Source organism: Impatiens glandulifera, chromosome 7 (genome assembly GCF_907164915.1).
Source record: "Impatiens glandulifera chromosome 7, dImpGla2.1, whole genome shotgun sequence".
In the NCBI taxonomy this organism is placed as follows: domain Eukaryota; kingdom Viridiplantae; phylum Streptophyta; class Magnoliopsida; order Ericales; family Balsaminaceae; genus Impatiens; species Impatiens glandulifera.
In genome coordinates this window covers 33,464,034-33,476,317 of record NC_061868.1, presented here as the reverse complement: position 1 = coordinate 33,476,317, position 12,284 = coordinate 33,464,034, and the positions used below count along the sequence as shown (strand labels likewise).

The 12,284-nt window shown below is 33.1% G+C and overlaps 1 protein-coding gene across 1 annotated transcript; it reads left to right on the top strand.

Annotated features, from left to right (window-relative positions):
• The first annotated feature begins 10,139 nt into the window (after window positions 1-10,139).
• LOC124946128 lies at window positions 10,140-11,657 on the top strand. The gene is made up of 3 exons (XM_047486694.1): window positions 10,140-11,072; window positions 11,274-11,318; window positions 11,435-11,657. The coding sequence occupies exons 1-3, from the start codon at window positions 10,525-10,527 to the stop codon at window positions 11,493-11,495; spliced, it is 654 nt and encodes a 217-aa protein (XP_047342650.1). The 5' UTR covers window positions 10,140-10,524; the 3' UTR covers window positions 11,496-11,657.
• The last annotated feature ends 627 nt before the right edge of the window (window positions 11,658-12,284 follow it).

Below are 12,284 nucleotides of genomic sequence, written 5' to 3'. Positions count from 1 at the left end.
CGCGTTCACGCTTTGACTAGAAACAATGACTTTTTAGCCTCGGCTTGTATTCCTTCTCGCGATGAACTAGATGAACATCAGTCGATACTCAACCAAATCCTGTGATTCAAAGACTGAAATGGTCAACCTGACATGGTATCATTTCGCCTACGATCATATGTGCAATCATGCGTAATTGGATGAGAACGATCGAATATAGACAAAAGTCATTAATGAATTTTTGTCTTGAATTCGATCCATTTGTTCATCCAACCGACATTGGTTGGTTATAAATATCCCTTCTCATACAAGACGGAGCGAACGAACAAAATCCCAAGCCTCCAATTCAAACTTCATAGAATCCGTTATTAAAATTTTCTCAAACTTTTGAAAATTTTGTGTAAGGCTCTAAGGTTCATTTTCGGATAATCACAAAGCTTCATAAAGATTTCATGAGTGTTCTCCAACTCACTATAAGTTTTAATTCACATTGTAATTCGAATTACATATTCAAATTGAAATTTTTACATTTCGACTAGTCTTAAATACTGTTCGATTATCTGTTTTCTTTATTTGAATTCAATTCTAAGATCATTTTAAAACTTTCTGTTGAATTCAATTTGAACGAATCAAGCTAAGTAAAAAACACCCAAGTTTGATTTTGAAATTTTTTAAAATTGAGTTTTTGTTTTTGTTCTTGAGCTCTAGCTCGAAAACAACGGTTTAAAAAGCTTTGAGTAGTTTTGAATCAATTATAATCGGTTTAAGGTATGTTTACACAAAAAACCAAAATTTCCAAAATTTGGAAAATTCATGTTCTTGAATTAGTTAAAATCAACCGTTAGTGTTCATGTTTTGGTCTTATTTCATTCTAACATACATATGGAAGTTGTTGGTAAGCTTTAATGGCTGAATTAAATCGTAAAATCAAAATCCTAATTTTTACTCGATAAATGTTTTTGAATCAAATGGAACATCCTCCCGATCAATTAATACATTGGGGTGATGTTAAAAATAATCCATGAGATTAGACGAAGCTTCCCATGCCTTCAGATCGAAGGATGAAAGTTCCAATCAAAATCTCAAAACCTACATCTTGATGTTCTTGGCGTCCAATCGAGGATTTTAGCCTTTGTCTTGTTTTCGGCCGAGAAAACCATCCATCCCCGACATCCAATTGAGAAATCTCACAATCGACCGAGAAATCTCGCATTCGACCGAGAAATCTCGACCTCGACAGAAGGATTCTGCATCCGACCAAGTAGCAGCGCGCTGCCGAGGATCTTTTTTCTACATTGACCGGGTGCCCAGATCCGTTGACCCGGGCTAAATCGGACTCAAACCTGCGCGTCCGACCTGATTCGAGACCCAAACACCTGCCTTAAATCTTGTTTGTTTGGGGTTTTAATTTAACTGTTTTTTTTACAATTAGAAGACCTAAACTATTTTTCTTTAAATCCAAAAAAATATATTATAATTTAAAAATATTTTTATTATATTTTCATAAAAAAATATTTTATTAAAGGTCCGTTTCAATTTAAATTCTCACACTCTAAACTAATATTTTTTAGGTACTTTTCTTAATAATTCTAGACAATAATCACATATATCATCATTTAAATATTATTTTATAATTTTAAATGCAAAAAAAACATATACATGTTTAGAACTTAAAAAATAATTGGTTAAATTAAACGTAATAAAACAAAACTTTCAAACAAATAACCAAAATTTTATGAATTAGAGACCGTTCTTTAATGACAACAGAGGATATAACGCGTAAACTATTTTCCGAGTATCACCAAACATCGAACTTAATAGAAGATAAAATTGCGTTTATACACGTATACAAATATTTTTATTAATTTTAAATTAAAAAATCAATTAACGACTCTTTAATCAAATAAATAATTTTTTAAATAGATTATTTCTAATTAATTTAAAATATAGATTTCTTTTAATTAAATTATAATTTGATTATTTAAAATTTATAAATTATTTAAATTTGATCAAAATTTAATTATTGTTATAATTATTAAAAAAACGTTGAAATACATTTTTATATAAATCTTAACAATAACTTTATATAACTTATTTTAATATTTTAAAATTATTTATAATAATATTTAATTTTATGATCAATTTTAAATAATCTTTTAGATTTAAAATAATCAACTTACAATTTGATTAAATGAAATATGTGTTTTAAATTAATTTAAAATAATTAATTTAAAAGATTACTTAATTAATGAAAGAGTCGCCAATTGATTTTTAATTTTAAAATTAATAAAACGTTTTTTATAAATATATAAACATATATTTGATTAGAGATTCTTTTAAGTTCGTTGTTTGGTAATACTCGGAAAAGAACTTTCGCATTATATCTCCTGTACCCGTTAAAAATCGTCTCTACTTTATAAAATATTGACTTTTAAAAAATTGATTTATATTTTATTTAACCAATTATTTTTCAAGTCCTAAACATGCATAAGTTTTTCTTGCATTTAAAATTAGAAAATAATATTTAAATGTTAGTACATGCGATTGATGTTGATGATTATTAAGGAAAGTACCTAAAAATATCAGTTTATAGCAATAAAATTTAAAAATAAATTCAAACAGGACCTTATCAAAATATTTTGTATGAAAATATTCTAAAAATATTTTGAAATTATTTTATATTTTTCTTTTAGATTTTTAGGAAATGGTTTAGGCGTCTAATTTAAAAAAACAAATTTTAAATTAACATTCCAACCAAACATGCCCTAGAACTAGTCACTAGTCCTCTCGGTTGTGGGCGCTAGACCCTCGTTTGGGTACAAGGCTAAAATCTCTAGGTTGGATGCGAAGAGTCCTCGGTTGCGCGTGTTGATCCCTCGGTCGGGTGCGGGGATCCTCGGTCGGGTGCTAGAATTCAACGGTCAAGGATAGAATTTCTCGGTAGAGTGCGAGGAGCTCTCGGTCAATGTTAGATTTCTTCGGTCGAGTGTAGGAGAGTTCTCGGTCGGGTGTAGGGGAGTTCTTGGTCGGGATAAGATTCCTCAGTCGAAAACCATTCCAGACTTGTTTCCTCGGTTGAAAATCAAGCCTAGGCTAAAAAATCCTCGGTCGGGTGCGAGTTTTCTCGATCGGATGCAGGAGAGGGTTCAATTTTGTCGGTCAAAAATCAAACACAAGTAGGACCCTCGGTCGGACGCGTAGAGAACCAAACTACAAGTTTGGTGATTTCGATTGGAGCATGCATTCTTTGATCTGAATGGATAGGGAGCATTGTTTGACCTATATGATCGTTTATAACATCATCTCGATGCATGATTCGACCAGGATGATGTTCCATTCGATTCAAATAATTTTTGAACAAAAATTTTTGTTTTTTATTTAAATGTTTTATTGACTTTAAATATCTTACCAATAGCTTCCTTATATATATTATGACCAAATGAAACCAAAACATAAACACTAACCATTCATTTTAAACAATTCAAGAAATGAAATTTTTATAAAACTTTAATGATTGGGATTGCTTGGAATTGATCTGAATATACTCCTAACACCCTACTATTCTTGAGTTATAGAACCAAAACCTGATTTTGAATATTTTTCAAAATCAAGTTTTGGTACTTTTGATTTGGATCGATTGATTCAAATTGGTTTGACCGGAATCTTACAAATGTTCTCAGGATCCTTTTCAATCAAGAAATTGAACTAACAAGTTGTTGAATAGACTTGAATAGTTGAGCCTTCTTAATGGGCCGACCCAATTCTCTATTTGTTAAGGTTTATGTATTAGGGTTTCAGGGAACCGAGTGTTATATAAACTCGTATTATAACCCTAGTTTGTTATATCATCTTTGTAAACAATCTTCTCAATAATAATCTCTCTCTTCTGGGTGGACGTAGCCAAGTTCTATCTTGGTGAACCATGTTAAATCTCTTTCTTTTTATTATTTACGTCAATCTCACACGTTCAGTTATAACAAACTGGTATCAGAGCTTCAGGTTATTCGATTGTTTGTTCTTCAATTGAGATGGCAGCAGTGAACATTAAAATCAATAAGTTCACGGAGAAAAACAGTTTTAGCATATGATAGATCAAAATGCGGACTTTGCTGAAACAACAGGGACTATGGGGGGCACTGAAAGTGTCATCAAGAGTAGATATAACCGCTAAGATGGCCATTCTAGAGGAGAAGGCGCATTCAACAATAATGTTGTGTCTTGCAGACGATGTTATCATAGAGGTCTCAGAGGAGGAGAATGCCATTGGGTTATGGTTGAAGTTAGAGAGTCTCTATATGAAGAAGTCACTCACCAACAAGTTGCTTCTAAAGCAACGTTTATTCACTCTACGAATGCAGGAAGGTATGCAAACTAGAGAACACCTAGATCAATTAAATTCTATTATGTTAGAATTAAGAAGTATTGATGTTAAGGTTGATGATAAAGATGCTTCATTAATCTTGTTGGTATCTTTGCCTCCATCATATGACAATTTTGTCCAGTCTTTCATTTTTGGGAAAGATACAGTAAGTCTGGAAGATGTCAGGTCTGTCCTTCATTCAAGGGATCTACGTCATATTGCGTCTGGTACAATTAAAAATAGTCAAGCTTCAAGGTTGTTTACCAGCGGAAGTAATGGGCGAGGGAAAGAGAAGAAACGCGACAAGTCGTTTACTTCAAAGGGTCCTAAGCCGACTGATATCTGCAATTACTGCAAAGAGAAAGGACATTTGAAGAATGAATGTCCTTTGAAGAAAAATCCACAGAAATTTGATTCTGGTTCTACAGTTGTTGCAGAAGATAATATATTATCTGATGATGACACTACTCTAGTGGTAAATGGTTATACCCATCAAACTGATGCATGGGTTCTTGATTCTGAAGCTTCGTATCATATTTGTCCTCAAAGAGAGGGGTTTGAATCTTACAAACAGGTAGATGGTGGTAGTGTTTCTATGGCCAATAGTTCTGTTGGTAAGGCAGTTGGGATTGGCTCAATCAAGATCAGGACACACGATGGTAGATTCTGTATACTAAATGAGGTTAGACATGTTCCACTTATTACAAAGAACTTGATATCTCTAAGTATGTTAAATAGTAAAGGATTTTGGTTCAACGGTGAAAGTGGAGTTCTGAATGTCTGCAAGGGTTCTGATATTATTTTGAAAGGTGTCAAGAATGGCACTCTATATTTCTTACAGGGTTCTACTATCTCGGGTTCTATTTATGTTGCATCCTCAGAGATTCACAAGGATGATATGACTAAACATTGGCATATGAGGCTTAGTCATATGAGTGAAAGAGGGATGCGGATTCTAGCAAAGGAGGATCTTCTTGGAGGTCATAAGATCACGAGTCTTGACTTCTGTGAGCATTGTGTTTTTGGGAAACTACATCGCAACAAGTTTCTAAAGGCTATTCACATGACAAAAGACACACTTGATTATATCCATTCAGATTGTTGGGGTCCAGCTAGCGTTGAATCTATTGGAGGTCAGAGATACTTCTTGACAATTATTGATGATTTCTCAAGGATGACTTAGTTGTTTGTCATGAGAAATAAAGGAGAAGCCTTTAGATACTTCAAAGAATGGAAAACGTTGGTGGAAAATCAAACTGGAAAGAAAATAAAAAGGTTGTGAATTGACAATGGTCTGGAGTTTTGTTCATTTGATTTCAATCAATTCTACAAAGATGCAGAGATTGCTCAACATCTCACGGTAAAGCATACGCCACAGTAGAACAATATATCTGAAAGAATGAATCAGAAATTACTGGAAAGAACAAGGTTCATGCTCTCTAATGCAAAGCTTGATAAAAGTTTTTGGGCAGCGGCGGTGACTACATCATGTTATTTGATAAATCGTGGGCCTCACACCGAGATTAACTACAAAACACCTTACGAGGTATGGTCTAGAAAATTTGCTGAATACTCGGGTCTAAAAGTCTTTGGTTGCACAGTTTATTATCATGTCAGTGACGATAAACTAGAGTCAAGAGCGAAGAAAGGAGTATTTGTGGGCTATGGAGATGGTGTAAAAAGATACAAAATATGGTCTCCATCTGAAAAAATAGTTATTCTGAGTAGAAACGTCATCTTTGATGAAAACTCTATACTTAACTCTATTGAGAAATCTGTAGCAGAAAGTAGCAGTGCTAACAAACAGGTGGAATTAGAAACTACTTTACAAAAGGAAAAAGAACCTCATGTTGAGGGTCAGCTGCCAGAGTCTGAACAATTAGATTCTTAACCGTCTGAAGTTATTCATGAGAGTATAGTTGAAGGTCGGTTAAGGAGGATTGGAGTTAGACCACCCCAGAGATACGGTTATGAAGATATGGTTGGTTATGCACTACAGGTTGTTGAGGAGGAAGTGAATACGTCTGTACCATCTACTTACAAAGAAGCTGTATCCGGGTTTGAAGCTGTGTAGTGGTTCACAGCAATGGGAGATGAGATGGAATCACTTCACAAAAATCATACTTGGGAGTTAGTCTCTTTGCCTATAGGGAGAAATGTTATTACCCGCAAATGAATTTTCAAGAAAAATGAAGGTATAACAGTTGTTGAAGGAGTTAAGTTTAAGGCTCGAGTTGTTGCAAGGGGGTTCAATCAGAAGGAGGGAGTAGACTATAACAAAAATTTATCACCAGTAGTCAAACATACTTCTATTAGGATATTACTAGCAATAGTGACACATCAGGATTTGGAGCTCGAACAACTTGATGTGAAAACAGCCTTTCTACATGGAGAGCTAGAGAAAGAAATATACATGACTCAGTCAGAAGGTTTCCAAGTTCCAGAAAAGGAAAAATATGTTTGCAAGTTGAAGAAGTCTTTATACGGACTTAAATAGTCTCCAAGACAGTGGTATAAGAGTTTTGACAACTTTATGATATTTCTTAACTACAAGAGGAGTGCATATGACTGTTGTGTGTACTACAACAAGTCGAATGATGATTCATTCATCTACATAGTCTTATTTGTAGATGACATGTTGGTAGCAACAAAAAACAAAATAGATGTTCAGAAGCTAAAAGATCTTCTAAATGTTGAGTTTGAGATGAAAGATCTAGGAGCAACTCGGAAAATTCTAGGAATGGAGATTCTTGGAGATAGAGGCCAGAAGAAACTTTTCTTATCACAAAAAGGTTACATTGAGAATGTATTGTCAAGGTTTGGGATGTCATCAGCTAAACCTATAGATACACCTTGTGCTGCTAATATTCATCTTACTACTTTGTTTTCTTCTCAGACAGATGAATAGAAAAAATATATGACTCGAGTTCCTTATTCTAGTGCAGTAGGGAGTTTGATGTATGATATAGTTTGTACAAGACCAGATCTGGCACAGACAATGAGTGTTGTGAGAAGATTTATGGTACAACCAGGGAAGGAGCATTGACAAGCTATGAAAAGGATATTCAGGTATCTACGGAGAACTTTTGATGTTGGTCTCATATATGGAGGTGATACACAATGTCTGATTACTGGGTATTTAGATTCTGATTATGCTGGAGACGTTGATAGTAGGAGATCTATGACTGGTTATATATTTACTCTTGGGGGCTCAATTGTTAGTTGGAAAGAGACTCTGCAACCTACTATGACTTTGTCTACAACAAAAGCAAAGTACATGACATTAACAGAAGCTGCTAAAGAGGGAATATGGATAAAATGACTAATTAGTGATCTGGGCCTACATCAGGATCAAGCAACTGTCTTATGTGACAGTCTGAGTGCTATATGCTTAGCCAAATATCAAGTTCATCGTGAACGGACTAAGCATATTGACGTGCGATATCATTTCCTAAGGACTGAGAAGAGGATAAAGGTGAAAAAGGTAGGAAATGCTGACAATCCTGCTGATATGTTCACCAAGACAGTTCCTCATAGCAAGTTCCAACATTGTTTGGACTTGCTTAACGTCAGAAACTATTAGTTGCCCTAGGGGAAACTTTAGAAGAGATAGATATAGAAGATTGAACATATGGGCATTGACTAATGCTTCTGGGCCATCTGGGCATTGACTAATGCATCTAGGTCATCTGGGCATTGACTAATGCATCTGGGCATTGACTAATGCATTTGATTCATCTGGGATTGACGAATGCATCTGGGCCATCTAGTATTGACTAATACATCTAGGCCATCTGGCACCAACGAGTGCATATGGGCCATCCGGCATCGATGAGTGCATCTGGGTCATCCGGCACCGACGAGTGCATCTGGGCCATCTAACATCGACGAATGTATTTGGGAGATCTGGGCATTGACTAATGCACTTGGGACATCTGAGAGAATTCAAGTCAAGGTGGAGATTTGTTGAATAGACTTGAATAGTTGGGTCTTCTTAATGGGCCGACCCAATTATCTATTTGTTAGGGTTTCTATATTAGGGTTTCAGGGGACCAAGTGTTATATAAACTCGTATTATAAATCTAATTTGTTATATCATCTCTGTAAACATTCTTCTCAATAATAATCTCTCTATTCTGGGTGGACGTAGCCAAGTTCTATCTTGGTGAACCACGTTAAATCTTTGTCTTTTTATTGTTTATGTCATTCTCACGCGTTCAGTTATAACACAAGCAGTATATAAAACTTGTCGAACTAAAATAAAAAAATTTCAATTTGAATTCATAAGTTGAATTACAACATGAATAGAAGTTTACAATGAGTTGGAGAACACTCCTGAACTCTTTTAAAAGTTTTGTGATTACCCAGAATCGAGCTTTAGAGCCTTATACAAAATTTCAAAATTTTCAAGAAAAATTTGAAAAAATTTATTGGCGGATTTCTTATGAAGTGGATTGAGGGCTTAAGATTTCGATCGATGCCTTCGTTCCGACTGAAAAAAGCTAATTATAGCATCCTTAAGTCGGTTGATCGATCAAGTAGATCGAATTTCAGACAAAACGTCATTAATGACTTTTGTTTGTTCTTCATTCAGTTGATCATTATAGGGCATGATTGCTCCTATAATTGTAGGAGAAATGATCACCACGCTAGGGTGATAATTTCAGTCTTTGAATCATCGTATTTTGTGAGTATCGGCTGAGTTCCACTTTTGAAAAATCAAAATTTTTGGCCGAACATCATCGTTATTCGGTCGCGAGTAAGAAGACAAATTAGAGCGGAAACGACGTCGTTTTCTTACTCCACGTTTGAGCACTAAGGGGGTCTTGAAACGACGTTGTTTCTGGCCAAAATGCGGACGACTCGGCGTTCTGTCTGCGTTTCGTCAGCGATGCACGCTCCGTGTGCATTTTGACTAACGATGTTGATGTGTGCGTTAGTCGATCCACTACTTTTAGGACTCATCTCTATTTCGTTGCAGCGGGCGACACAACTAGCTATTGGGCGTGAGATGAGTTTCTAGCGCTCATTCGATGACTGTGAGGTCTACTAAACTGATTTCTTTTAATTTCGGTTGCAACAGATCACAACCTTTTTTCAGCCTTAAGGGCTTGTTTGAATTTGATTTACTTCAACTCTCTTTTGCAGTAGGTTACATTTTCAACCTACAAAATATTTTAAATAGGCATAATATTTATTTTATTTTATATAGTTTTTGGGTTTTAAAATAATTAATTTGAGATAAAATGGATACAACTTTTATTCTAGATTATTTATTTTAATTTTTTTAACCCCTTAAAATTAATTTGAGATCAAATGAATACAACATTTATCTCAAATTATTTTAGATATTTTTTTTTGGCCTTTATTTTAATTAATCGATATTTAATTACTACTATAATTATTCCAATTAATTATTTAATCATGACCTTAATTTTTAATTATTTTGAATTTATTTATTTAAAATAATTATTTAAAAATTTGGTAGTTAAAATTTTAGTGTTTATAGAGTTTATAAATTATTTTAATTTTACAATTATATACAAAAAAAAAATTCATAAATAAAGTTAATTTATATTTATTCAAATAAATGAACATTTTTTATTTAATTTATTATGTTTTTAAATTATTATTATTATTTTAAAATACAATGTAAAATATTATTAAACTTTTGTGCTTGATCTATTATTGCCTAATTAGTTAAATATTTTGTAAGAAAATTTCACACTAATTGAATTTCAACTTTGAATTATAAAAAATCAGTTTATTTATTATATTCTTAGAAATTATTTGGTGCGTAGGAGATAAACATGGCTTCTTCTGAACCACCGCTGCTAGGCCTCAAACCTCCTCCTCCTCTCTCTCTCTCTCTCTCTCTCTCTCAATCTCTCTTGCAATTGCTGCATATGATTCCTAACCTTAATGGCATTCAGAACAGATGATACAATCCTGCAGGCAGCAGCAAGTTAAAACAAGGTGTTATTAGATCAAGTAATATCTTCTTTCTTCTCTATTTGATTTTTGTTTCTATATTTCATCCAAGCACGAAATCCACGCTTCTTAAGCTTTTACAAGACATATATCATCAACATTGTAAAGGAATTTCGGTTGTCAGATCTCTTCTTTATGCACAGAACAGAGCGGAATTGCGAGTGAAGTTATTATAGTCTAATATATTTTTTAGGATGCTACTGTTTTATGGAGCAACAGCCTGCAGATTTGTATATCCTCCAATAGAAAGATCAACAAGAGTTGTAGTAGCAGCAGAAGTTACGACGAAAAACAACATTTATAGTACTAGTAGTAACACTAACAAGATTGTAATCGTGAGCAACAAGAGTGAAAAGACAGAATTCTTACCATCAGTCGGAAAACCCAGTTACGGCACTAGGTTTACTACTGCTTTAGTAGTTGCTGCTGCTGCTGCTGCTGCAGTAGCAGTCATGATTGTGGCGGTTGGTGTTTTGGATTCAAATTACTATGCATACGCCTCTGAGCGACAACAACAACAACAAGAACAGTCATCATCACAAGAACAAGAAGAGACATTTGCTAACATTCCACAGTTGTTGTCTGGTGATTGCTCAGATTCTTCCTCGTCCAAGGACTGCAAGAAAGTAAGGATTCAACGGCCTAAGTCGAGGAAAGCAGAAACGTGTACTATTAAGTGTGTCACTACTTGTATAAGAGGAGGCCTTGGTTCCCCTGGTGAAGGCCCTTTTAACATCCGAAGGTACTTACTTCATTCTATCAAATATCTCATTTCCATTTCCAATGACAGACAAATCATCAGATTATAAGATGTTGATAGTTCTTGTGAACTCTGTTGTTGATCAATATTGGTTTTGTAAATTGCCCATTTTGTCTACAAATTTGTGGGTTATTTGAAACAGCAATATCTTGATGAAAGTTAGTTCTTCCATTCCATGTGCAGACCACTAGTTGTTTTCAAGGAAGGATTTCGAAGTCGTCGATACTGGTAAGAAGAAGAACATATATATATTCTTTGATTTCATAATGTATTTTGAAGAATGTTTTCAATTAGGTTCTAAAGATTCCCCTAAACTTGAGACTTTGATTCAAATTTATATGCAGTTTGGTGGAGTGTTCTGATATTTGCAACTTAATCAAAGATAGTGAAGATGATGGTCCTTGATTTTTTGCAAAGCTCTTCTTTCCTTCCAATTGCAGATCATCACTCTATTCTATTTTATTTTATTTTATGTATGTCTTAACCAACCCAATAGGCATACAAATATGTAATATTGGGATTTTGTTTTCTCCATTTTATATTTAATCTATATGTTTTCTTTTAGTATGTTCTATTCAATTGAAATTTCAACCTTTTAAGAGGTTTCTCTTGTTGTTTCAATTTTCTTAGTTGCAACCATTTTGAAATACTATTTGAAGCTTGGATAAAGGTTTAAATGTGAAAATGTGAATAAATTAATGAATATATATAGTTAAATTATGCTCTTCAACATTATTTCATTTAAATTAATATCATAAATCTATCTCTATGAATGTTTTCAATTCAAAATTAAAAATTTACTTAAAATAGTTGGGTATTTATAAATTAAATGAGAGTTTATGAATAGTTATAAATAAATTATTTTTAGGGTCTGTTTCATCATTTTAGAATTTGAATTAAGGAATTCAATTCCAATTTTTAAGTTGGGTAGATTTTTTAATTTTAATTATAATTATAGTTTTATATTTCCTAGTTTTATTTTTTTAACTTTAAATTGTAATTTTAAATTTTATTTTTTCTATGTTTTTTTTTAAACAAAACAAATTATTATTTTATCATTTAAAACCTAACGTTTTCAATTAATAATGTTTTTTAATTTAAAATATTAAAATATTATATATATATATATATATATATATATATATATATATATATATATATTTTAATTTTAAAAATTAAGAACCAATATTTTAT

What these genes read in the sequence shown, in the direction of transcription:
- LOC124946128 (XM_047486694.1), top strand. Translation starts at nt 10,525, where the DNA reads ATGCTACTGTTTTATGGAGCAACAGCCTGCAGATTTGTATATCCTCCA. An exon ending in GGCCCTTTTAACATCCGAAG is followed by an intron (nt 11,073 to 11,273) that starts GTACTTACTTCA and finishes TTCCATGTGCAG; the next exon opens with ACCACTAGTTGTTTTCAAGG. An exon ending in TTTCGAAGTCGTCGATACTG is followed by an intron (nt 11,319 to 11,434) that starts GTAAGAAGAAGA and finishes ATTTATATGCAG; the next exon opens with TTTGGTGGAGTGTTCTGATA.